The following is a 26,368-nucleotide window of genomic DNA, read 5'->3' as shown; positions in this document are numbered from 1 at the left end:
CGCTTGAGAGAATCGATCGGCTATGGCAGCCAGCATGGACTACCGGTCGATTTTGAATCGAGACAGCAGCTTGCCACTACTGCTGTCACAAACTGCCAGTATCGTTGAGCTGTGACCATTTGCTGTCTACACGTCAGGTTGGCCACGGTGGCGTTGGCCCATTGACTAGAGTTCCTCTGCGCGGACAAGGGTGCTCCCTGCTCAGCAGCTGCACTCAAGCAGAATTGGCCCCAGCATGCCAGACCGGCGTGATACCCTTCTCTATAGTAAAGATGTCCTAACACTGCCGACCGTTGCACAATGAGCTAAATCATTGTAGCTGCATGGAAGAGAGATGAACGATGCTGCGCACCAATAATCGCACGGCGGTGCCTGGCTGTGGCCGATACATCTCGATGTCGCCTGGCTCGCCATGTGGTGCACGAGCAGAATCCTGCCGAATGGCTTCCTGGTCTTGCGATAACCGGACCACTGGTGTCTTCATGGGAGTGCCCTCAATATCACTGGCTCTCTTAGTATGGCCATGTCTGCGGGCTGCAGCTAAAGCAACTGGCAGCCCCAGTGGCGCCGTGGCTGACACCCTGCAGCAGTAGCCCAAGAGGGGCGTGCAGCAGCTTCCTCGTGCCGTACCTGACATGAGTCGGACGGCTAGTCATGAGCCAGCCTCGCAGGCAGCTGTCCGTGAAATCGTGATCTACAAACACACACAATAGACCTCGGAGGAGAGGCACAGCCTACGCATACAGCGGCTAATCGTTGTATCTTAGCGGATTTCGCATCGGTGTCGGTGGTGTTGAGGTGCTGAAGCAACGCCCCGAGACTCCAGAGGCTGGCATGGAATACGGCATAAGGGTAGTTTCAGTGCTAGGCGACAACCAGATCGCCTCGCCTGCACGCGGCCTCGGCCATCCGCTCTGAAAGCCAGTGCAGCGCCAGTCTCAAATGCTTCCGAGGAGCAAAGTGGAGGCGCAGATGGCGTGAGGCAACAGGGGACAGACAGATGGGTCGGCACTCGAGCACCACGAGACAGCCAGACACAAGCCGACGGATGGTAGGCTAGGCCTGGGCGCTCCGCAGTTCTGGCGTGCAGCCGGAAGTTGACTGAGCTTCCCGTAGCGTAAGAACCTTGCCCTGGCTCCGCAGGCCGTCACCCCTTTTTTCGTGCCAATCGTACGGGTAGGGTTACTGCTTGCTCGTGCCAGCAAGGATTGATGCCAAAGCCTAACGTTCCCCCCTACTTGTTAAAGTGTCGGAATTTTGGGCCCCCGTCCAGGCGGCGTGCACGAATCCTGGGGCGGAGGATTGTGCGGGAAGCCGGCCACTCAAAGGACAGGCTCTTCCCGTGGCGGCTCTGTGCACATTGTGCCTACGGGTCCATGCAGATGCACAATGATATGGGCGAGGGAAACTCCGTCTGGATTGACGGTGTTGTTGCTCGTAGCGATGTCTCGCCGTCGGCATAGCGAGTCATAGCCTGCAGCACTACTACTCTTCGACAGGAAGTACGGCTGTCGATGGTCCCAAGAGCTACGCCATGCTGGACTCAAGGCGCGAATGTGGGTCACGTCATGCTCAAGAGGCACCTCGTGGACCTGTGGCGTCCTGTCCTGCAAGTTGGGCTTAGCAGCTCAGCAAGACCCCGTTATCGTGCAGCAGCATCCGCGCCGCCTGTTGAACGATCAGCGACCTAAAAAGATGGCTCACACGCTGCCAAAGCTCAGTTCCCCACCTTGTGCATCTCCAGAAAGGCAGCTAAGCTAGGTCGGACTGATACTTTGGTGGGAGAGCCCACTCCAATTTCTTCCGCTTGCAAGCTGTGTCTATCGCCTGCTCTTAAATGACTGTAACGCTGGTGCCCTGCTCCCGAGCCCACTCCGACGCCAATTGATGCTTCAAAGGTTTCTGTATCCACGTGGCTCTCGAGAGAGGTGGATGATCTCCTCTTTCTTCTGCGACCTGATTGAGATTGCTTCTCGCTATTGCCCGACCGTTGCTCCAACCGGAAGTTCCCTGCCATATGAACAAGTACAGCCGCTCCAACGCCGAACATTCCCAGCAGACGGAAGAGAATCTTTATGAACTGGGTCTCTTGACTCGTCCCAGGGACAGATCCCGCGCCACCGGCATCCACCAACCTTCCGGGGTCGAACTGCGTAAGACCTTGCTTTGTTCTGTTTCACTTAACATGACCCTGGTTCCCGAGCCCTGTTTCAACTTCCCAAAGACCTTGACTGACCCTTATTCCTTCACTGTAATAGAAGACGCTGCTGGGAGACGTCGCGGCGGAGCCTCCTCATCGGCCCAGAAGACACACCACAGCTCCAAGCAAGCCAGCATCTCGTCGTCAGGATCTACACGCTCAGACACCGGCCGCAAACAGCAGAAGCACGTTCGATACCAGACCACTCGAGAACAGCGCATCCCTCCTTCGCCGACGGCACACGTGCCGGGAGCTGGACATCCTATGACGGCCTTGATGGACACCGACCGATCGCGGTCCAGGCGCGAGAGGACGTTTGTAGGTGGAGAATGCGCCGCCTGCGAAGAGCCGCTCGAACATACCCTCCGAGGAGAGAGGGTGCTGCAGTTCTCGTGCGGCCATGTTGCCCACGAAGCATGCTTCTACGAGTATATCAAGGAGACTGATGCTCAATCCCAATATTGCCCAACATGCGACGCCCCCCTTGGACTCGACACGTTCCGAGGCGGGAGCATCCTTGACTTGAGTAAGTTCAAGGAAACCCAGATTCCTTCTGAGCAACGCTAACGACCACAAGGCAAGCTGAGTAACATTGTAAGGTCAGTCGCACAAAAGGAAATGAGAGATGATCGATCCTCGAGTCATACACCGATGCCATGGGAACGTCAGGCGCCCCCTCCGCAGCCAGAAGACCAGAACAGTGTTCACACATATAGCCGAGACATGTACAGCCGCAATAGCAGGGAGAACCCGAATCGAGACAGCCGAGACAGCCAGCGCATGCGCATCGAGCGGTTAGGTATTGGCAACCAGCCCACCATTCATTCTAGAACCAACAGCGGTCAAGCCTCCTCGGACCTGGGCCACGAGTCGAATGGCCACTCTCGCAAGCACGACTACGATCTACACGCTATGGAGACAAGTGTACCTGGAGCCTTGTCCAAGGACACCAAGGGCAGCATCCCCTATCCCAGCGTAACGGTACGCAGCGAGTTCCCGACCATGAATCGATCGCGTCAGCAGCAAAGCCTTGCGTGTTTAGTCACAATTGAGGTCCCGGAAAGCAGATGGCAGTACGATGATATGCAAAACGCGCCCCCTGTGCCCCCTCTTCCGTCCGATCCCGGTGCCGGGCGTGGATATTCCCATCCCGCGCCGCCACCATCAGAAGTCCACAAACACTTCGAGCCGTACGAGTCACCGGAGGAACTGGATGACATTACCGAGGAGCTGCGCATGCGGGTCGATAACTGGCACGGACTCGAATTTCAACGCTTCGGCAGCCTCCGACTTCACGGTGTCATACGCGTAGGCAAGGACCGACAGTCATGGCAGGAGCTGGAGTGCTATCTCTTCGGCGAGATGCTTATCTGTGTCAAGGAAAAGAAAACAAATCAAGCTCCGATCATCACCGATTCAGGCCGAAAGGTGACACGATGCACCCTGAAGGGATCCATCCTGATCAGGAAACATCTCAAGCAGGTTCAGCCAGCTCCGCACGAGCAGATCTTGACGCTGAATCTGTCGGTCAATGAGTTGCCGACGTTCCACCTAGCTTTCCAGAATATGGACCAATACGACATGTGGCATCGGGCCCTGCTTGGCTTACATGCACCACCACCATCGCTTCGTACTAACGATTACGAGCCCGATACCTCTGGCACGGACGACGATGAGTATTCTCGACACACCAAGGGTGCGCGACGAGCTGCTTCTATCGCATCCTCCTATGGCGGTCCTAAGTCCGCCACCACCGCTCCGACAGAGTATTCTTCCAACAGACCTTCGACAGACCGCCGAGCGCTGGGTATGCCATACTCGCCTCATGTCCCGGTTGATATTGTAGTGGTCATTCCCGTCTCATCGTCTATGCAAGGCTTGAAGATCCAGCTGTTGAAAGATACACTGTCATTTCTCGTCGCAAACCTCGGCGAGAGAGATCGTATGGGCCTAGTCACGTTCGGTTCCAGTGGGGGCGGCGTGCCTCTCGTAGGCATGACCACTAAAACCTGGCCTGGATGGAACAAGGTGCTCAACTCAATCAAGCCCGTCGGCCAAAAGAGCCTCAGGGCCGATGTGGTCGAGGGCGCCAACGTGGCAATGGATTTGCTCATGCAACGGCGAGCGGCGAATCCAATCTCGTCGATCATGCTCATCAGTGACTCTTCGACCTCAGACGTGGACAGCGTTGACTTTGTGGTCCAAAGGGCCGAAGCTGCCAAGTAAGTACAGAAGTCTGTCAGCTTTCGAATCTCGGCTAACATCTCCAGGGTGGGGATCTACTCCTTCGGACTGGGTCTGACACACCGACCGGATAGCATGCTTGAGTTGTCATCCCGCACAAAAGGCGCCTACGTCTACGTCAAGGATTGGATGATGCTCCGCGAATGCGCTGCCGGCGTGCTTGGTGCTGTGCAATCGACATCGCATCAGAACGTGAAGCTCAGGTTGAAGCTGCCAGAGGGATCGCCAGCCAAGTTCGTCAAGATCAACGGTGCACTGCAAACCACGAGGCGTGCTGCGGGTCGCGATGCTGAAGCTTCGTTGGGCGACCTGCACTTTGGCGACAAGCGTGACATCCTGGTGCAACTTGCGATTGAGGCCGACAATACCACTCAGGAGCAGGCCCCACAAGATGCCTGGGAATCTATCGTGTCTGGACTAGAAGCCCTGGGTGGATCGCTGGAAAACGACGACTCCCGTATTCAGAGTGTGGAGGAAGTGCCCATTCTGCAGGCAGATCTTTCATTTGGTGATGTACTTCGGGATGGCACCCTGGTACAGCTCTCTCGACCATCGTTGCTTGCCATCACCATGCTACCGCCTTCGACCAAACAGAGACCCAATAGCCGACCAGCCACGCCACCGATTCCACCTCACCCACATATTGTGCAGAGGCGAATGGAGCTCCTCACTTCAGACATGCTCACCCGCGCTCTGACACTTGTCTCACGAGGGCAGCATGACCGTGCCCACCACTTACTGAACGAGACTCGCACCATCCTGAAGGGGTTGGGCAAAGGCAGTTTGCCACCACTCCCACCAGCTGCGGTGCAAAATGGAAGCAAACGACACAGCCCGAGCGACTTGAAGCAACCAATGATGGATGGGACGCCAGATCGACACCATAGAGACCACAGCCCGCACTCGGAGTCAAGTACCCCCATCGCTCGGCCGTCCGGCATTGACTCGTTAACCATCAATGCGCTGGACGCCGAAATCGAGTCCAGCCTAGAGTGGATTAATCATCCGGCCGTGTTCTCGCGAGATTCACGCAAAGCAGTCCTTCAAGCCATCGGCGTCATTTCGTCACAGCGGGCCTACACTTTCCGGTCTGCAGCCGAGTCTCTCTGGGCAGACCGCGTCGCTGGCATCAAACGATTGACCGAGCAATCTCGCGAATGGCGAGAGCCGGAAGACGATGCGTTGACTGAGGAGTAAGCAGAGCAAGCAGAAGCAGTACCGTCACTTCGATTCACTCGTCCACTTTGAACAATTTCAGCACGTCACGACCACTTCATGTTTATACTACCACCACAGAGCACTGAGACTCATGTATCCCATTTGTGAATGTTACCAGGATGTCATTGTCGATATGATACAACAATCGGCCGGTTTGGATCAGATAAGGAGGACCGGAGATATCAGCTCTGATCAGGGGCAAATGTTGGCCCCACACCCAGAAGGGACTTGAGAAGAGATGGAACTCAAAACGACACCTGGGACAGAGGACAGGGCGAGATATGGTCTCCGAATGCGGTTTGGGTATATCAGCGCCCTTTGATCTTGTGCAATTGATGCGTTCCAGCGCTGTGGATTGGCGCGCGTTGAGCACATGCGCTGGCATGTGTATATGATTCTCTTCTTGTGACATCGCCCACGAGAGTGATAGTCAGCCTTGATAGTTAGACTCGCGAGAAAGCTCGTCTTTGGACAGCAATATTACAGACTACCTTGGGTCATGATCAGGTTCTTTTCCGTACCAGCTACCACTGCAACCTATCTTCGTCTCTTTGAGGGTTCAAGCTTTGTCATCAGTCGTCCCCACACTGCGTGATGGGCACAAGGTTGGTGAGCCCACTCCAGCCGCGCCAAGCGATGCAAGGCTCCAGATTTTTTTGATGCCAAGCCCAAAGGCAAAGTTCCTTGAGGCAATGACTTGGACGCTGAATCTGATTCTTCAAGTTTGTAATGAAGTACGCTGTGTTGTAGTCAAGCATCGTCAGTCGGACATCCAACCGCGCCCATGGATGACATTTCGGTAGACTGCTCATGGGCAGATGCACAGCTGCAGCAGGACTCAAGTCTTGCTCTGCACCTTCCTCCGGAACTGAGGACTCAAATCATCGACGGACACGGCGAACGATATTTGAAGGCACTTTCCCAGGCTTCCCGACTCCCGCAATGCACGGACAAGTTGTACGCGCTTTATGAGCCTGCATTTGTCGACATTGCTGCCCGATGGACGACTCTACAATCTTACCAGCTGGGCGATGCGATTCTTACGGTTTCGACCTTGGCCCGGTTGCTTCCGTTTGCCCCATACCTGAGGCCTCATGCCTTCGAGATCCTCGGATCGCAAGCTCTACAGGACCTCCTATCAAAACCTATTCCATCTGGCCACAGCAACATCAATAATGACCAGCTCCTCGCGCTTCTTACGGCCGTCTTCCGTCTCCTCTCGTACAGACGCGATGATTTCGAGCGTTGTTTCCACCCCGTTTTCTTTACATCTCTTCTTCGCCATGAGTCATTGCCCATCCGCCATCTGTCCGTCGAATGTCTCTGTCTGGTCATGCATTTCGCCGATGCCTTCTGTGACGACTTATTGGCGATGTACATTGGCAAGCAGCCGGTGCTTGGTCGCTGGGAAGGAATCAGTATCGACTACAGATTACTAAAACTCTGGGAGGAACGGCGATGGAAGCAGGCCGAGGAGCATATACTAGAGACTAATGTGAGGAGACTTGCCGAGCGCGGACGGCATGAAGCAAAGCCCATCCAGGAAAGCGACCTGCACGTGAGGGTGGCTCTTGTCGGTGGGGTGCTGGTCCCGCGGACGGAGAACGTGTCGGCTGGCCAAGGCACTTTCGTGCTCACGCCGAGTGCGGAATCGAACCTAAGATTGCTTGGTCAAGTCTTGCTCGAAGAGAAGCCCGTGCTTCTCGCCGGGCCGGCTGGTTCAGGCAAGTCGTCGCTTATCGTTGAGGCTGCCAGATTACTCAACAAACAAGAGTCTATGATCACGCTGCATCTCAACGAACAGACTGATGCAAAGTCAATGATCGGATTGTACATGTCCTCGTCAACAGGAGATTCCTTTGTTTGGCAACCCGGTGTGCTCACCCGTGCGATGCAACAAGGCAGGTGGGTGCTGATTGAAGACATTGATCGCGCTCCAGCCGAGGTGTTGGGAGTTCTGAGACCAGTCATCGAGAGCGGCTCTCTATTCATCCCCAATCGTCGCCAAACCGTCAAGGCGGCGGAGGGCTTCCGACTTATTGCGACAATCAGAACTTCAGGCGATGCTCCTTCGAGCATCGCACCTCGGCACTCCTGGCTAACAAACACACGACTCTGGTCAGTAGTCACGGCTCGGAGCTACGAAAATGAGGAGATTGGTCTTTTACTAGACCAACGATATCCCGACCTGGCGTCGGTACGAGAGATCATACTGGATGTACACCGACGGCTGGATCTTTTGTACCGGGACAATGCGGCGTTCAAGATTGCTCAGAATCGACTCCCTGCACTGCGAGATCTCCTCAAATGGTGCAAACGTATTCAACAGCGGGTGTCTGGTCTGCAGCTCAAGCTCGCTACCAACCCAGTCCCAGAGAGTTTCCAAATCGACGTGTTCAAAGATGGCGCCAACTGCTATGCCTCACACCTTAGCGACCCCTTCCTCTACAACAAAGTAGCTGAGTCGGTCGCCGAGGCTATGAATATTGCTCCCCAGCAGAAAGACTTTTACCTTAATCCGATCGAAGACATCATTGCTGACACAGCCACGACGGTGAGGATTGGCCGCAGTGTGCTGCCCAAGATCTCTTCACGCCGCTCACAGGCTCGTAAACGACCCTTCGCCAATACAGGTGCAGCACGCCGTGGCCTCGAGAATGTTGCTGCAGGCATTAGCTTTTCTGAAGCTTGCCTTCTTGTGGGCGAAACAGGTGTCGGTAAAACCTCGCTCGTTCAGCACATTGCTTCTCTGGTCGGCCAGACCTTGCATGTGGTGAACTTGTCTCAGCAGAGTGAGGTATCTGACTTGCTTGGAGGTCTGAAACCTGTCACCACCAGGTCGTTGGTGTTGCCTCTGATTGAACAATTCAACATCCTCTTCGACGATACCTTCTCGGCGAGTCGAAATAAGAAATTCCAAGCCGCCGTGAACAAAGCCGTGACCAAGGAGAATTGGTCAAGGTTGGCGAAGCTCTGGCAAGAGGCTGTCCAAATGGCCGACAAAGCCTTAAAGAAGACCCTCAAGCCTAGTGCTGAGGCTGACGGTAGTGCTCCTGCGACAAAGCGTCGAAAGCTCGAAACTTCCAAGGTCGAGAACCTGAGACAGAGATGGTCAGAGTTCAATAACGCTATCAAGCAAATCCACGGCCAACTTGAGAAAGGGGACAAGAGTCACACTTTCACGTTCGTGGAAGGCAGGCTCGTTCAAGCAGTGCGTCATGGTGAGTGGTTGTTGCTCGACGAAATTAATCTGGCATCGTCAGATACACTCGATCACGTTGTTTCCCTACTGGGGGATGTTGACGGGCAGAAGCCATATCTTCTCCTAACTGAGGCGGGTAATGTCGAGAAGGTTGTGGCCCACCCAAACTTCAAGGTGTTCGCCGCGATGAACCCTGCTACCGATGCAGGCAAGAAGGATCTGCCCCCAGCCTTGCGATCACGATTCACGGAACTTTATGTGCAGTCTGGCGACGATGATGTCGACGACCTGGTCAAGATTATCCGGTCTTATCTTGGCGACAACCTTGGCAGCGACAAGCGAGCCGCATTAGACCTGGCTCGGACATATCAGGAAGTTCAGCACTTGAATCAACAGCACCGACTGACGGACGGCGCTGGAGATGCTCCGCATTTCAGTATTCGCTCCATGGTACGTTGTCTGCTGTATGTCAACCAACACAGCAAAAGTCATGGTCTGCGGCGAAGTATGTACGAAGGTTTCGCGATGAGCTTCTTCACAGCATTGAGTCGAGAGTCGGAAGCCCTGACATTGCCTGTCGTTGAGAAGCATCTGTTTTCGAACGTCAAGAACGTGAAGTCATTTCTTGCTCAGCAACCTAAGCTTGCGCATGCTCCAGGTGAGTTCATCGCGTTCCGCCATCATCTCATTGGCAAGGGGCCGATGAGCCCTGACCTACAGCCGCATTACATTCGCACGTCTTCTGTGGAGAGGAACCTGATGAATCTTGCACGAGCCGCATCAATGCGTCGCTTTCCAATTCTGCTGCAGGGACCTACCTCAGCTGGCAAAACAAGTATGGTTGAGTATTTAGCTAAGCTGTCTGGCAACAAGTTCGTCCGCATTAACAACCACGAGCATACCGACTTGCAAGAATACCTCGGAAGCTACATGTCTGATATAGACGGCAAGCTCCGCTTCAAGGAAGGTGTACTCGTCGACGCTCTACGTCAGGGCTATTGGGTTGTGCTTGATGAGCTCAATCTTGCGCCAAGTGATGTCCTAGAGGCACTCAATCGCCTACTGGACGATAACCGCGAGCTCCTGATTCCAGAAACTCAAGAAATTGTCCGGCCTCATCCTAATTTCATGCTCTTCGCCACGCAGAACCCTGCAGGCATGTATGGCGGTCGCAAACGTTTGTCCAGGGCCTTCCGCAACCGCTTCTTGGAGATTCACTTTGATGACATCCCCGAGGATGAGCTCGAGGTGATCCTGCGGGAACGTGCTCAAATCGCCCCTTCTTTCTGCACTCAAATCGTTGCGGTGTACAAGCGGCTGTCACTCCAGCGCCAGTCTTCCAGGCTCTTTGAGCAACGAAACAGCTTTGCCACTCTCCGTGACCTATTCCGTTGGGCTTCCAGACCAGTCGATGATAGGCAGCAGCTTGCACAGCACGGCTTTATGCTCTTGGGAGAGCGTGTCAGGGAGGCCTCGGAACGCGAAATTGTCAAGAATGCGATAGAAGAGACAATGAAGGTCAAGCTTGATGAGGCAGCGTTGTACGGTACTAGTGCACTCTCTGACTCGATACGCGAGACTTCTGGCATCGTGTGGACTACAGCCATGCGACGGCTGTTCGTCCTAGTCTCGGAGGCCTTGAAGAACAAAGAGCCGGTATTGCTAGTCGGAGAGACTGGCTGCGGAAAGACGCAGATTTGTCAAGTGGTTGCGACAGCCTTTGGTAGGCCCCTGAATATCTACAACGCTCACACCAACACTGAGACCGGCGACCTGATTGGCTCGCAGCGTCCAATTCGATCGAGAGCGCAGATGGCGGCGGACGTAATTGAAAGCGTCCAGCCGCTTGTGAGTGTCCAGATGAACGGAGCTCACACTGCAGCACTCGATGCTGATGACATGATCGCACGCTTTGCTCAGGTCGATCAGTCCAATGCAGATCCAGAATTGGTGCTGAAAGCAAAGCTGAGCATCGGAGCATATCAAGCTCTTTTTGCTTGGAGCGATGGAAGCCTCGTCCGGTCTATGAAGATTGGCGAGTATTTCTTGCTGGACGAAATCTCGCTCGCCGATGACTCCGTTTTGGAACGCCTCAATAGCGTGCTCGAACCTGCACGTACACTTGTACTCGCGGAGAAGGGGTCAGTTGACAATGTAGTAGTGGCCCGGCCCGACTTTCAATTCCTGGCTACCATGAATCCTGGCGGGGACTACGGCAAGCGAGAGCTATCTGCAGCTCTTAGGAACCGTATGACCGAGATCTGGGTGCCGCCTCTCTCTCAGGATGGTGATGTGCTGCCTATCGTCAAGGCCGTACTCGGCGACAGCAGTCAGCATCTTGCACCACTAATGCTCACGTTTACTGCATGGTTCAAATCAACCTTCCACAACTCAGCCAACACGACCATTCCGCTTCGCGACTTGCTGACCTGGGCGAAGTTCGTCAACGCCGTGCCTGAACTTGGTCTCGATGCGGCCTTTGTCCACGGAGCCGGCTTAGTGTTTGTGGACTCTCTCGGTGCAAATCCCGCTGGCATGACTACTCCAACCACAACCGATGTGGCGAGCGCCCGTCGCTTATGCATTGATTTTCTCCAGAGCCTAATCGGCTCGATTGATGTCACGGCTTTGTACAACGCTAGACCAACATTGACTGCTTCCGATTATGCTATTGGTGTCGGCTCGTTTCAATTACAGCGGGTACCAGGTGCTGTGGTCTCGACACCAGAACTGGTTTTCGATGCACCCACCACGCTCAAGAACACCATGCGGATTGTCCGTGCGCTACAACTCGATAGACCGATTCTACTGGAGGGTAATCCTGGCGTCGGCAAAACTGCGATCGTCACGGCATTGGCACAAGCCGTTGGCAAGCCCTTTACAAGGATCAACCTGTCTGATCAGACCGATCTTATGGACCTTTTCGGTGCTGACGCCCCGTCCGAGAATGAGAGCCTAGGCAAATTCTCCTGGAAGGACGGCCCGTTACTTCAAGCTATGCAGACCGGTGGGTGGGTACTGCTTGACGAGATGAATCTGGCCTCGCAGTCCGTGCTTGAAGGGCTTAATTCTTGTCTCGACCATCGCAAGGAAGCGTATATTGCCGAGTTGGATAAGACTTTTACCTGTCATCCTGGCTTTAAGCTCTTTGCTGCTCAGAATCCGCATCATCAGGGTGGTGGTCGCAAAGGCTTGCCGGCTTCATTTGTCAATCGCTTCACGGTTGTGTACGCCGACCCATTCCTGGAGCAGGACTTGATGGCAATTTGCCGTGTGAAGTACCCTCATGTTAGCGAGAGTCAGCTTGCCACGGTTGTGCGAACTGTTGCGGCGGCTGATGATCTGATGCAACACGGCTCGGCTTTCTATCAAGGCGGCCCGTGGGAAGTCAATCTACGAGATGTGAGTCGCTGGCTGGCACTTTGTGAGAAGCGACCGAAGTTCGACCCCATGTATCATTTCGACACCGTGGTTCGCCAACGCTTTCGCAGTGTAGCGCAAGCGACTCCCTTGTCGATTCTGGAGAAGCAGGTCACAGGTGACCCGCCCTTTGTGAGCTCCTACAGCAGACTTACTAGCCAGGCGCTTCAGATTGGTACCGCGATACTGAGACGCTCAATTACAGACCAACATCTCGGCACTTTATTCAGCATCCGACCAAAACAGCTACCTCAGGCCAAGTCTATCATCAGTGCTGTGGAGCATGGCTGGCCAGTTATTGTTACTGGGCCCGCCGACAGTGGCAAGACTGAGCTTATCAGGTTCCTGGCTGCTGTGAGCGGCAATGAGCTCGTCGAGATTTCAATGAATGCTGATATTGACACTATGGATCTGCTTGGCGGATTTGAACAGTATGATTCTAAGCGCGACCTCGAAACTGTCAAGGGTGAACTATCGAGAATCCTCTCTCGAGCTTGTCAAGAAGGACTCATGCTAGCAAATTCTCAGGTACCCATGGGCGAGATCGTGAGCGCATGGCAAATGTGTCAATCTCCACTTGTTGACGCTGCAGTGCTTCTGTCAGCGCTCTCTTCCTTGGCGAAGTACGAACAGATCGAAGGATGCATAAAGCAGCTGCAGGGGATTCTCAACTCAGACCAGGACGGTCGAAGCCAGTTTGTGTGGAATGATGGTATACTGATTGACGCCATTCAAAGCGGCTCGTGGGTTGTGCTCGACAATGCAAACCTCTGTAATGCCTCTGTCCTCGACCGACTCAATTCCCTACTTGAGCCAGATGGACATTTGGTGATCAGTGAACAGCATGGCAGCGACGGAGGTGTACGGACGATTACACCACACCCGAACTTCCGGATCTTCCTGACCATGAATCCGAAGAGTGGCGAACTGTCGCGAGCAATGCGGAATCGGTCTCTTGAAGTCTACCTCGATTCAAGTGACGAGGCTTTGGGAATGTCGAGAACTTTGACATATCCTGTCGCATCGAAAATGAGCCGCTTACGCGACCTTTGTGCACAAGAACAACTGCCACACCTTCACGCCTTCGCAGACAACATTGCCTTTGAGGATGCGGAGCTGATCACTGCTTCGTCTAATGAGGAAAACACGAGTGACATCTTCAAGGCTCTGGAACCAGTCATTCGCCATCAGCTGACACCATCCAGCAGCTTTTGGGATACACCGGTTCAGCTACAGGCCTTGGCCGATGAAAATCAAGGCCCTCTTGCACAGATCAATGCACAGCCCCAGTTTCTGCTTGTCAATGAACCACTATTTGGCGGTTGTGTCCAGCAATCTCGTTTGGAACAGCTGCGCGACGCTGCTAATCAATGGCAGCTGCGCAAATATCTCACAAGAGTCTCTGTGCAATTGGACCATTCCGTCCAGCGAGCAAGCTCGCTCGTTATGAAAGAGCTCACGGCGTTGGATCGCTCCGCGCTTGTGTTACAGAAGAAAAAGACGAAAGTTCCAGACACACCCGCCGTTTTCCCATTTGCGGAGGCTCTGCTCAAGCAACTCTTTCGGTCTTTGAAGGGCATGAAAGGAATGCCGACGGGTTATATGAGCAAGTCCACGGTCACAGCGGTTGCGCATTTCTTGCTAGATTTCGTTGATCTCGCACATGAGAGAAGCGTCGATCCCGCACGCGTACAAGCCTACCTGCAGATTGGCCACGACATTGCGCTGCAACTTTTTCAGAGTGACAATCAATTAGCACATGGCTTCCAACAAAGCCTACAGCACTTCGATCTTGTGATGTCAAAGTATGGCCGTGGGTTGCAACGTTTCTGGGAAAGCTGGGGGTCTCAAGTACCGGAAAGCCTAGAGCAGCTAGAGATCAAGCTGGCTCTCGAAGATCTTCTGGTCCGCTTTGATCGAGCGATCGAGACTCTGCCGCAGTCGAGGGCCGATATGGGACTGGTCAAGATGAGACTCCTCGACGCAGCTAACAGTAGCTGGGCCCTACCCGGCGCAGATCAAGCTGTGGCCAGGTTTTCCGAAAGCATTGGGGACCTCGAACGTCAGGCCGTCAGTGGCAACGCAGCCAAGATCTACTTTGTTGACGTGTTTGAGCAGTTGTTGTGTCGGCTCCAGCTTGGGCATGTGCTCATAGCCAACCCTAGGATGCTTTCGCTGCTCCCTTTCGTACAGGACATGTCGCAAATGGCCTCGCTATCTGACGGTAAGCATGAAGCATCGGAAGCTCTCGCACAGCTCGCTGCGGTAAAGGGCATGGTGGACGAAGAGGGTACCAATCTGGCATCTGAAGTGTTCTCAAAGCTCTCAACAATCAAGTTGCAGCCTATTCGGGCACTCGATCATCTCAAAGAGGAGCTGCTGCAGATAGCGCAGACCTTTGCCTCATCGTCGAGCTTGATGACAAGAAGCATGCTTGATGAAGTTGCGAAGCGTGCCACAACTGTTTGCGCTGCAATGCTGGACAGTCACCGGCATTTGCTCTCTGACACGGCATGTGCTTGCATCAACTCGACCGAGGCTTCTGATTTCGATCGTCTGGCGAACTTGACAACAGAGGGAGTTTTCATTGCTTCAGGCCAGAATATGTGGCTGGCCGACATTTACGATGCACATTTCAGGCCAGCTATCGCCCTTTTGGCTTGTCATGATCATCGTGCGGATGGTATTGGAACAGCTCTTGTCCATCTTGCTGCTGCCGCTCTAACTCTCATTGTTCCGGACAAACCATTCGACCCAGCGCTATTGCCTCGAATTGTATCTGAGAGGCATGTAGCAAGACGGGCTGAGCTTCAGCAGAGGATTGCTTCACAGATCAATTTCAACCAAAAGACCTCAGGGCAGGACTCTAGCCTTGTAAGTCGGCTGCTTGAGCAAGATCTGAAGGCTCTGGGTCCTGCCCCCCATGTCATGCTCGTGGCACGTCCGAAGGTGTCAAGCCTCGCAAGAGTGCACGAGGAGTTCTCGCTCATAATCCGGACTGTATTACAGGGCACAGCTGTTCATGACCTTCTGCGAGAGTCTCGTGGTGATGATCCCGAGATATTCCATACGGAAGCTACCAAATTTAGGGCTGCCATAGAGCGCATTGGCGAACGGCTCAACTCGATTGATCGTGCATACGACGATATCGTCGTGCCCGTCAAGCAGCTACTACAGGTCCTTGGCGTCGGCATCGAGCTTGTCGTTTCCGGTCAGGGCTCTCACGGACCGAAGAAGGCTGTGTCCAATGCTGTTGTCCATCTTCCTCTTATGGGGCCCACGCCTCGCAGCGTTGAACAATGGTCGCTGCAAAATCTGAAGAAGAGTGAATTCGAGCGGTTAGAGTGGATCCGTCATTTCGGACTGGGCGCAGCTCTGGAGAGCAAGCGCTCAATAGCGCAGACCGGCGCCCGACTCGATGAGTATCTTACCGTCGTCGATTCGTTCTACGTACAGTGGAAGGAGCGGCTGAGAGAAGACCAAGCCGAAGCTGAGACCAAGTCTCGATACTACGCATATCGAGGCGGTGGGGATGAGGATACCGATGCTGAACAACGAGAGATGGCAGAGTTGTTTCCTGTCTTCGAAGACGCGTTTGAGATGGACGAGCAAGCCTCTCCTGGGGTGTCCACCGACAACAGAAACATTGCTCAACAACTGGCCTACAGCCACAACCTACTTTTCGGTAGCAGCCCGAGCTCGGCCCCGAGTGTACGCGATCACGTTCATTCAGTGCTGCAAGAACTCAGCCGCCGAGCGGATGGCATCTCGGTCCCTTTGCGTCAGAGCCTTCCTGCTATGCTCCTGCAGATGGAAAAGGAGACGCAGTTACTGGAGGAGCTGGACCGAGACAAGCTTTTCAACATATATGCTGATCCTAACATCCGAGAGGTGCGCCAACTGCAGAAGCTGCTCCGGGCTGTCGAAGAGCGTTTCAGGGAGCTTGCGGCACGCTGGCCTGAACATGCCATTCCAACGGACGTTCTCGCTATCTGTCAAGAGCTGATGAGCTTCAAGCTGAACGAACCGTTGGCTAAACTACTCACCAAGACTGAGAAATTACTTGAGGCCGTCGCCCAGTGGCAGAGCGTCGCTAGTCGTGAGTGGTCTGTGCTAGGACTGGTAGAAGAAATCACAGCTCTGATCATTAGCTGGCGGCGACTCGAGCTGTCGTCGTGGTCAAGTTTGCTCGACCTAGAGAAAAGAAAGCATGACGACAATGCTGCTTCATGGTTCTTCATCGCCTACGAGTCTATCGTCTACAATTCACGAGCTATTGTTGATCAGGGTGGCGACCTCCATGCATACTGCAATGAGCTTATCAAGACTTTAGAGGAGTTCCTGAGGAGTGCGACGCTGGGTCAATATATTCCACGGCTGACTCTTCTTCAAGGCTTTGGGGTCATGCTTCGGGAGCTCAGTCGCGAGAACGACAAGCTTGTCCCCATCGCAACATGTGTAACGAATATCGTTCAGCACTATGAACGGTACGGCGGTCACATCGAGAAGACAATGCAGACTAGTCGAGCAGACCTTGAGAAAGCGATCACCGAACAGATCAAGCTCGCCAGCTGGAAGGACACCAATGTCACGGCACTGAAGGACAGTGCTCGGAGATCGCATCACAAGCTGTTCAAGATAGTCAGGAAATACCGCGCCCTTCTCAATCAACCTATTAGCAGCCTCAAGTCGGAAGAATTACAAGACGAGATGCCAGCACCAGCGGGTGAGGTACCTCCACCGGAGCAAAGCAACTTGCAACCTGCACTCGAAGTTTGCAGCCAGAAAATCTTCGAATGGCAATTGCGACCGGAGCGCCTGCGAAACCCTACGGTAGCCGCTGCCGGCATGAGACGGATATACACTGCACAAGAGGGATCACTGGATGTCCGACTAGAACTTAACAGCTTCAGAGAAGACCTTGGCAAGTCCATCAAGGAGCTGAGAAAGGAGACTCCCTCAACGCTCACCGAAGAGAATACTGCACTGGTCAAGCACTTGCGCGAACGCAAGCGTAGGCTCTTGGCTGACACCATCAAAGACGTCTCCCATATGGGCATTCGGCGGAATCTCGCGACGGGTGAATTGCAGCAACAGGCTTCACTCGCTGCTATACTCTCGGCCGTCACGCCTCAGAGCAGTGTAAGACTGCTGCCGTCCACGGTCGACCAAGCCTTCCACGAAGTCCTCGACGCGATGCCCACGGCTCGCAATGCGTTGACTGAGCATTCACCGGACCTCACGGATGGTGAGATAAGGCGTGGCATCGGTCTGCTCGAGGGCTTGCTCTCGCACAGCATCAAACAGCGAGAGGAGGTTTTGAAGTGCAACGCCGACTTGGAACGGCTGAAGAACGTACAATCGATGATGTCGGATCTGTGTGTTGCTCCAACATCGATTCGCACCGTTGCTACAGAAGTTTCAGGAGACGCCGATCTTCGGTTGAGGCTCAAATGGCTTCCATCAATCCTTGGACTTGCTGTGGAGGTACTGCAATTCCAGGCTAACGCTGGGAAGCTGGACGTTGAAAGTCTGATCAGCACCCTGCAAGCTGCTGCAGATGACATTCGTGGTTTTAAGGAAGCATTCGCGGAACTGCGGACGTATCCCAACGGACTTATGGCGCAACGCAATGAGGACCTGAAGCAAGAAATCTGGCACCGGCTACAGGAGCTCGGAGTGAGTTTTCAGCAATGGCATGAATCGGAGCCGAATGTTGGATATCTGATCGACCAGCTTCTCCCATGGACCGTACGAGCTGATGAACCAGTCAATGGCACGACGACAGCTGGCATCAACCATCTCTCGCTCAACAGCATCGATCGGACCATTCGAGACGCCACCGACACAGTCTTTGTAGCATTGCAGCAACTGACCACAGTCAAATCGAGGGCTGTGGCGGATACTGAGGATGCTGGTTGGCTGGTGCAGAACGACAAGCACTTCAAGGAGTCTATACGAGCTCTGCATCTGCCTGAAATCGCGGAGAAGCTTTCTGGATCGCTCGACAACCTACAGCATCTCCAGCATGAGAACCTGCCGCTCGCCGCTTCGCTGGTCGCGGTTGCAAGTCCGATTTTCGAGCAATTCTACCTTATTTCAAAGCACGCAATTGACAAGCAAGTGGCGGTACATGTGCAGACAACACAGGTGGCCTGCTTCCTGGCGAAGACCTTCGCTACCGTTGCTCGAGAAGGATTCTGTACTCCATCTGAGCCATCTGACGGTCAGGAACAGGCTGGTAAACTCGAAAGCGGCACGGGCCTGGGGGAGGGTGAGGGCGCGGAGGATATCAGTAAGGATGTCGGAGCGGACGAGGACCTCTCGGAATTTGCACAAGGCGAAAAGGGGGATCAGGAGGACGAGATTGAGGGTGCTGACGATGCTGTCGACATGGGTGCGGATGATCTCGAGGGTCAGATGGGTGATGCTGGCGAGAGACAAGAGGACGGCGACGAGAGCGGGAGCGAAGGTGAAGAAGGCGACATGGACGAGGAGACCGGCAGCGTGGACGATCTTGACCCGAATACGGTCGATGAAAAGATGTGGGATGAGGCGCAGAAGGAGGGTGAAAAGGACGAGAAGGAGTTGAAGGGCGAGAAGCAGCAGGGTGAGAAGACTCAAGAACAGACTGAAGCGGGTGAAGAGCGAGAAGAGGGCGAGAATGAAGGAGAAGTCGATGAAGGTGAGGCTGGTGAGGAGCTCGAGGAAGATGACCAGGCGGGTGAGGGGAAGGCTGAGGCAGAACATGCTGATCCTCATCTACAGGAGGAGCAAGCTCTGGAGCTGCCGGAAGAGTTGCAGCTTACTGGCGAGGAAGAGGGCAAGAGTGATGGTGAAGATGATGAAGAGATGAACGAGTTAAGCGACGTTGAGCAGCCGCCAGTGGATGAAGGTATGCCGGAGGAAATCGATAGTGTGGATCAACCAGATCGTGAGGAGCAGAAGGCGACGGATGAGCAGGGCGGCGAGCAAGACGAGCAGGACGACGATGTTGAGGGCAAGGCTCAGGATGATGACATCGTGGAGGATCAGTTATCTGAAGGCGCTGAGGATCAAGAGCAGGAGCATGAGCAGCGCGATGGTGAGATGCAGCTTGATGTGGACGAGCAGGACGGCGGTGAGAAGGGCGCCGCCAATCAGCTTCAAGACGACGTCAATCCTGAGCAGAGCACCGAAGGTCAGAACCAGGTCGAGCAGGCACAAGATGACAAGCAGGCCCAAGGGGCCACTTCTGCGGACAATGACGATCAGGGCGAGTCTGGCAAGGGCGTTGTGGAGCGTGGTCGGGGCCGAGACGACAGCAACCCACAGCGGCAGCAGAAGGAGGCGCTGCGCAAATTGGCCGATGTACTCGAGCAGTGGCATCAGCGGCGAGAGATTTTGGATCCCGCCGAAGAGAAGCAGGAGGCGAGGGCTGAGCAGGATTTCGATTTGGATATGAAGGATGCAGACTTTGAGCATCTCGATGAGGAGGAGGACGAGGGAGATGCTCAGGCACTTGGTGCCGCAGACGCCGGACAGACGCAGAACGTGGACTTGAGCAAGGCTATCCAGGATGAAGAGGCGCCGGTGGAAGATGATTCCGCCATGCCGGACATTCAGGACCTCGAGGAGGAGCAAGAACAGGCCACGGAGCGGCTCAATCGGCTGCAGGCGAATGCGGATGCAAATGCAGGCGCTGAGAGGCGGGAGGATGGTGCTTTTGTTCCTGATCAAGACCATCGTCGCCAGCAGGGGGGCCAGGAGGGCGTCAACGATGAGTCTGACGTTTCCGACACGGCTGACGGAGTCCAACAGTTGGCTCTTGAGACCGCACCGCCTTCGCCACCTACCTCCTCAGCCGATGCAGCTCAACTGTGGAACTACTGCTCCACCATCACGCACCAATTCGCGCTCATTCTCACGGAGCAGCTGCGCCTTATTCTCCACCCAACCACTGCGACGAAGCTGCGAGGCGATTTCCGCACGGGCAAGCGCCTGAATCTCAAGCGGATCATCCCGTACATCGCCTCGGGCTACAAGCGCGACAAGATCTGGATGCGGCGCAGCGTGCCGAGCAAGCGAAACTACCAGATCTTGCTCGCGGTGGATGACTCAAAATCAATGGCGGAGAGCGGCGCGGATCTGCTGGCGCTGCAGACGACGGCGCTGCTCTGCAAGTCGCTCGCCATGCTCGAGGTTGGCGAGGTGAGCGTCGTCGGCTTCGGCGAGCAGGAGAAGGTCACAGTGGCGCACCCGTTCGGCAGCGTGTGGTCCAGTGAGGCGGGCGTGAGTGTCTTTGAGAAACTCGGGTTCCGCCAGCAAGGGACGAATGTTCGGCGACTGGTCAGGCAGAGTTTGGACATGCTCCGCGACGCGAGGCTCAAGGCGCCGGGCGGCGGGGACGAGCTCTGGCAGCTGCAGATCATTGTGTCGGACGGGCATTGCAGTGACCATGACGAGATCCGAAGGTTGGTGCGCCAGGCGAAGGAGGAGAGGGTTATGATCGTCTTTGTCATCCTGGACAATATCAACAAGGCGCTTGGCTCGGGGCAGCGGTTTGTCACCACGTCCGATGCTGCTGCTGCTACTGCGACCGGCGGGCGGCAGGATGCGTCGAGGGAAATCAACCAGGACCGCACGTGCGAGAGTATCCTCGACCTCAAGGAGGCGGTGTTTGAGGAAGGGCCGGACGGGCAGATGAAGGTGGTCACGCGCCGGTACCTGGAGAGGTTCCCGTTCGAGTACTACCTCGTGGTGAGGGATGTTCGGGAGTTGCCTGGTGTGTTGGGGCGGTGTTTGAGGGGGTGGTTTGCTGAGGTTGAGGGCCGTTAATGAGTGAGGAAAAGGGATTTGCTGGGTTTGGGAGTTTTGTCGTGGGGATCGGGATCGGAATAGGAATAGGAATTAGAAAAAAGATGGGGATGGGGATGATGATCGAGGGAGGGTGAGACTGGATGAGTAGGGCATGCAGAACGCTGTTCAATGTAATAATTCGTGGTCGCCGTCTTGGTGAGTTTCCAGCTCTCTTGGGTCTCTTCCTCTCTGCCTCTTCTCCTTCCTTCTTCGTATCTGGAACCAGATTCTGCCAATTCGCGCTCGCTAATTCACAGCCAATACTTCAACACACTGCACAGCCTCACCCGTCTGCGTACCCCCCTGCCTTACCCTTCCTTCCCTTCCCCTTCCCTTTCGCACTGCAAACCTCATCCCAGCCCAGCCACAGGCGGCCGATACCCCGGCGGCGGCCCCGCCGCCGCGGCAGGGACATAGACGGGTGGTTTCCCGTCCTCACCATCACCACTTCCGTCTTCGGGGCGGTTCACGCCGGCGGCCTGTTGTTGTTGTTGTTGCTCGGCGCGCACTCGGGCCAGGTAGGCGTCGCGGGTCTGGCGCTCGGCATCGATGATGCGGCGCTCGTCTTCGTTGCCTTTGGTCCAGGTGCGGGGGAACCACCAGAGGATGAAGAGGATCTGGTTGCAGGAGGTGTTAGGAGGGAGGCGAAAAGCGGATAAAGCAAAGGAATGGGCCAGGGAGGAGAGGGGAGGGGGGGTGTGGAAGAAGAGAGGGTTTGACGTACGGAGACGCCGACGATGGCGGAGAGGGAGGCGATGGGGATTATGGCGGCTTTGGAGAGGCCCATGATGGCTGGCTGGCTGGCTGATCGATTGGGGGGTTTGGTGGCTGAGTTGGATTGTTGGGGATATGTATGGACGGTTGGGCTTAGTCTGGTGGTAGTGAGTCTTCACAGGGTGTGAAGAGGCCGTTGGGAGAGTTGCCAGGAGCGGGCGATGGAGGATGGTTGGCGTATTCGGTTCGTACAGGCGCGAGGATCGCGTCTGAGAGAACGGCTGTAGTCTGTGGTCTGTGGTCGCAACAGTCCTTGTTCGACGAGAGGCGTAAACCGTGTAGGCTGGCGAAGGCAGCAGGAGACAACGGTAGCTAGCTGTCACTCGAAATCAGAACGTTGTGAGCAGTGCAGGGCAACACGAGAAGGAAAAGCCACAAAAGCCTTATTCTCGGCAACCAGGCGGCCAGGCAGCAGCAGCAGCAGCAGCAGCAGCAGCAGTAAGCCGTCTATATACTACAGGTGCAGAGCCTAGATTAAGCCAACAGGGTGGCGGGCAGCGCTACTTCCTTTCCCCCAGTGCTTGACACTTGAGAAGCCGTCTCGGCTGTTCTTAGAGGGGCGGTGTTAATCTGCTTTGGGTAATGGTTACGTGGGCTTCCGTGTGGGAATTTGGGGGGGGGGAAATGCGACGTTGCAAAAGTGCAAAAGTGCAAAAAGAGCCGCCTGACCCGTCGAAGAGGATACGTGGGCGCTAGGAATTCTGGGGTGACTAGGTCTAATCGCCAGCTTGCAACGAAGCAGGATGCCAGGATTGGGGCGGGGCGGGGCGGTCTGTTCGGCGAGGTTGCGTTCTCGAGCTGGGGGGGCAAGGGTTTATTTGTGGATGGTGCGGGAAGGGGAGTACGGTTGGTACTTGGGCTAGTCCGAGTCGATTCCGGCTGTCCATGCGCCTTGACGTGAGATGACTTGACGAGGGGGTTTGGTATTACCTGCATCTTTGAGTAGAAATGGGATTCTGCTTAGATGTGGTGGGTAAGACACGAACTCATTCGGTAGTGCTGTGGTAGGGATTTGGTGAAAAACCATCGGGGAGATATGGGGATAAGCTGTGGCCCCCCCGGACGACGGGTCCGCGTCAAGGTTACACTTAAGAAGCTTGTGTGGAAGCTTGTGTGTCACCTGAACAGGGGGAGAATGCAGTCAATACCGAATCGAGGCACCACTACAATCTACCTAGGTAGCCTACGCGCATATCAGAGTACCCCGCCATGGTGTTAGTGCAGGGTGGGATTTGTTATTGGGGTGGAATTTCATCGCGAAAGGTCTGATTCTATTGTCGTATATATGGCCCCAGCAGGGTCAAATGAGCTAGTTGGACTTTCAAGCACTAGCACTTCATGTTTATTCCTTTGCGCTTCTCCCCCTCCCGGTGCTCAAACATGACCTGAATGCCAACAAAGAGCACCACCATGGATGTGACCAAGAACGCGATCCCGCCCCAGCTACCGGCGATGCCATGCACGATGGCCAGCAATCCATCCAAACCCACAGCAAATCCGACTAGGTTCGCCGCCATCATCATCAGCACGTTGGCGACAGCGCCCACTCCGCAAAGCATGCGATAAGCGGTCGGCCGATCCTTCCATTTCGATTTGGGGAAGGCAAGCGTGGCGAGGACCTCAGGCAACACGAAGAGCACAATAAGCCAACCCCACATCAGTAGTCGCAGGTTGATGTCGTGCCACAGTGCGACAAACATGAAGACGATGACCATGTTGAAAATGGTACGCGGGATGCTCGTGCCTCTTCCACTGCCGCCCATCGGGATGAAGATGTAGCGAATGGTGAAGCGGTTGAAGCTGCGGTGCCAACTGCGCCAGAACGCCAACGTCGAGTAGTTGTCTGACATGCACCGGACCATGTTCTCTGGTGGATCGATGCCGTCTACCAGTGCCCATAGGCGGAAGAAGCGCCAGGGTATGAGGAGCTTCAGCCAGATGATGTGCAGGTTGAAGTACGACAGCATGGCCAACTGGAACGGCGTGTAGACACTCCAATCAGGTGCTGCCTTGGAGATGGCCACGACATAGGTCGTGTGGAGCAGGAATTCCATGCAGAACAGGATGAGAAGGAAACGGATCCCGTAGAGGATGGTGCGCTTAGGAGTCACGCTTGTTGGTGGGTAGGTGCACTGAGAAATGTAGTCGTTGAAAGTCAGGATCGGCCCGGCGATGTAGAGCGGTGGGTAGAGCGCGTAGGCCAGGTAGGCCGATAAGGAGGTATAACATGTCGAGGGCGCAGGCGTGGATATACGATCCTTTTCCGATAGGGCAGATGAATCGAGTTGCTTCTTTTTCCGCTGATTAGAGCGTGTCAATGGAAGTAGAGGCATGGTACGCGAGTGGCTTACCTCGACAGGACTGGCAGAACGACTCCGGTCCATGGACCAGTAGTAGTCCATATTGAACGAGATGAGTCGCAAGATGGTGATCTTGAAGAGCACCTCCCACCGGGGCATCAGTCCCCCATACGAGTCCAAGTATTGACCGTACTTCACTGCCTGGCCGCTCCAAGGCGCCACAAATGCCGCGATTCTCGCCAAAGGATAGCCCCGGGTGAGCTCATTCGCGAATAGTATTGTTACATTGAAAATCCAGGTTGCTGCTGGTAGATAATGGCGTGGAAGCGTCGTAGCAATGTTGAAGTTGATGTACACGATCAATAAGATCTTGAGGGCCGAAATCCCATAGAGAGCCGAAATGAAGACCAGCGCTGAGAACACGTCAAAGCGCAGCCGTGTGTCCCGCCTGCGCTCGGCAATGTGTGTGTTGTTCTCCTGTTTCGTAAACCCATTGGCTTGAGAGGTTGGCCCTGAGCTGGCCAGCCTCCCGTATAATTTGCGCAGCAGAGGGTGAAGCACGACAAGCCCCGCCAGTGCTGGGATATTGTTGCGGAAGCCCGCGTACTGCAAGTCAGAGTTGTCCACCTTTCGCCCAAATAGCCAGCCCGGGGACAGCAGATGCTGGAATCTGTCGTAGTTCGGTGCCGTGGGTTGGGAGACCTGCACTACCGCCCAGTACATTTGAGGAATGCAAACGAGGAACACCACACCGTACAGGTAGAACTCTGGAGTATTCCATCTCGAGTGTGAGGCACCCTGTGGCAAGTCTTCAGACTCTCTGGCATCTCTTCCGGTGTGTTTGAGAGGTTCACTGTCGTCGACCTTAGGGGGTGTACGCGAGGATGCGGAAAAGCGCGTGTCGAGCGTGTCGAGTGAGTACAGTTGTCGAAGGAGGGAGAGAACGGTCATGACGGTACTCGCATGCTTCAAAGCAGCAGGGCGATAGTATGTATGCTACTGGTCGCGTTCAAAGAGTGTAGGGAATGGTCTAGAAATGGCCATTTGGATCGCAGGCAGTGAAAAGGGGACCAATCTGCCAAGGGGGGCTTCTCCGGGGCAGCGAGGCTCCCAACCATGCACCGGGGGGATATCATGGCACTACGAACAAAACGGCGAATATACAGGGTAGTGGACGGCACACTCTGCGCATCCTCATGATCAATGAATTTTGCTATCCGGACACTCTTTGGTGCCTCCGAACTTCGTGCGCTGTGCGGTGAGCACATTGTTATAGAAACAACTCAATCCCTTGATCCTGCCAGCTTCTAGCAACCATGCGCCCTAGACACATGGCATAGCCGCAAACAAGCCCTTTGGCTCCCCTCCATCAACCATGATGCTTCTTGACCAATTCCTGGGTGTTCAGCAGGGTCGCCATTGATAGCACTCTTTTGTAGAGTATCGGCGAGCACGGGCCCAGCCATGAACAGCTGCGGTGTTTTTGCCTCGACAGACCTTCGGCGACAGTCGATATGCTTCCTCCATATCGTGCATGCTGAGATCGTATCTCAATTCTTCGCAACTTCGGCCTAAAAACCCCTACCTCTACCGCGGCCTCTGCCCCGCCCACGTCCCCGCGGACCGCCACGACCACCGCCGCCACCTCTCCCGCCCCGGTCGCCCTCTTTCCGCGCCTTGTTCTTCGGCTTCGGTTGGTCATCGATCAGGAGTGTGTCGAGTGGTAGCGAGTCCGGTAGAATGTAGTATCTAATGGTTGAGCCACGAATGTTGATCGTATCGAGAGAGATGGTCTCGCTGGGCACTCCCGGTTGCAATCTGTTCTTGACCGTCATCTTGACGGCGCGTAGAGCCGTATTCATCTGCGGCGTGACTGAAGTGATGGTGCCATGGACGATGGTGCCGTTCTTGAGCTCAATCGTTACGGTCTCGTTCGCGCATTTCATAAGAAATCTGCCGGACTGTTAGCTTGAGAAGACGACACGTGAGTGCGCTAGTGCTGTTGCGACGGTCGCTTCAGCAACGCGCTCAAGCGTCAGAGGTGCTAGCGACGTACCTGACGAGCTTCATGTTGTCGGATGGTGACCGCTCGGCGGTCGTGCTGTGCGTGGAGTGGGCACCGTTGACTGGTAGATTCTATGCCCAAACCGGAGAAGTTTAGTGGTTTTAGCG

General features: G+C 54.9%; 5 protein-coding genes across 5 annotated transcripts; 2 read left to right on the top strand and 3 right to left on the bottom strand.

The window, feature by feature from the left end:
* Positions 1-2,464: 2,464 nt before the first annotated feature.
* Positions 2,465-5,641, top strand: HMPREF1541_05493 (uncharacterized protein; the record flags this gene model as incomplete). The annotated part of the gene is made up of 3 exons (XM_008719833.1): positions 2,465-2,726; positions 2,778-4,422; positions 4,471-5,641. 3 exons carry the CDS (start codon positions 2,465-2,467, stop codon positions 5,639-5,641), a joined length of 3,078 nt encoding a protein of 1,025 aa, XP_008718055.1.
* An 805-nt stretch (positions 5,642-6,446) lies between these two features.
* On the top strand, positions 6,447-21,101 carry HMPREF1541_05492 (uncharacterized protein; the record flags this gene model as incomplete). Its single annotated transcript, XM_008719832.1, has 1 exon — positions 6,447-21,101. One exon carries the CDS (start codon positions 6,447-6,449, stop codon positions 21,099-21,101), a length of 14,655 nt encoding a protein of 4,884 aa, XP_008718054.1.
* A 371-nt stretch (positions 21,102-21,472) lies between these two features.
* HMPREF1541_05491 (uncharacterized protein) lies at positions 21,473-21,909 on the bottom strand (the record flags this gene model as incomplete). Its single annotated transcript, XM_008719831.1, has 2 exons — positions 21,473-21,739; positions 21,847-21,909. The coding sequence occupies 2 exons, from the start codon at positions 21,907-21,909 to the stop codon at positions 21,473-21,475; spliced, it is 330 nt and encodes a 109-aa protein (XP_008718053.1).
* A 1,315-nt stretch (positions 21,910-23,224) lies between these two features.
* On the bottom strand, positions 23,225-25,147 carry HMPREF1541_05490 (uncharacterized protein; the record flags this gene model as incomplete). Its single annotated transcript, XM_008719830.1, has 2 exons — positions 23,225-24,196; positions 24,248-25,147. The coding sequence occupies 2 exons, from the start codon at positions 25,145-25,147 to the stop codon at positions 23,225-23,227; spliced, it is 1,872 nt and encodes a 623-aa protein (XP_008718052.1).
* A 620-nt stretch (positions 25,148-25,767) lies between these two features.
* On the bottom strand, positions 25,768-26,266 carry HMPREF1541_05489 (uncharacterized protein; the record flags this gene model as incomplete). Its single annotated transcript, XM_008719829.1, has 2 exons — positions 25,768-26,149; positions 26,253-26,266. 2 exons carry the CDS (start codon positions 26,264-26,266, stop codon positions 25,768-25,770), a joined length of 396 nt encoding a protein of 131 aa, XP_008718051.1.
* Positions 26,267-26,368: the final 102 nt, after the last annotated feature.

This window comes from Cyphellophora europaea, assembly GCF_000365145.1.
Source record: "Cyphellophora europaea CBS 101466 unplaced genomic scaffold supercont1.5, whole genome shotgun sequence".
NCBI lineage: Eukaryota > Fungi > Ascomycota > Eurotiomycetes > Chaetothyriales > Cyphellophoraceae > Cyphellophora > Cyphellophora europaea.
Note: the sequence above shows the minus strand (reverse complement) of the source record. Positions and strands in the feature narration are given on the sequence as shown.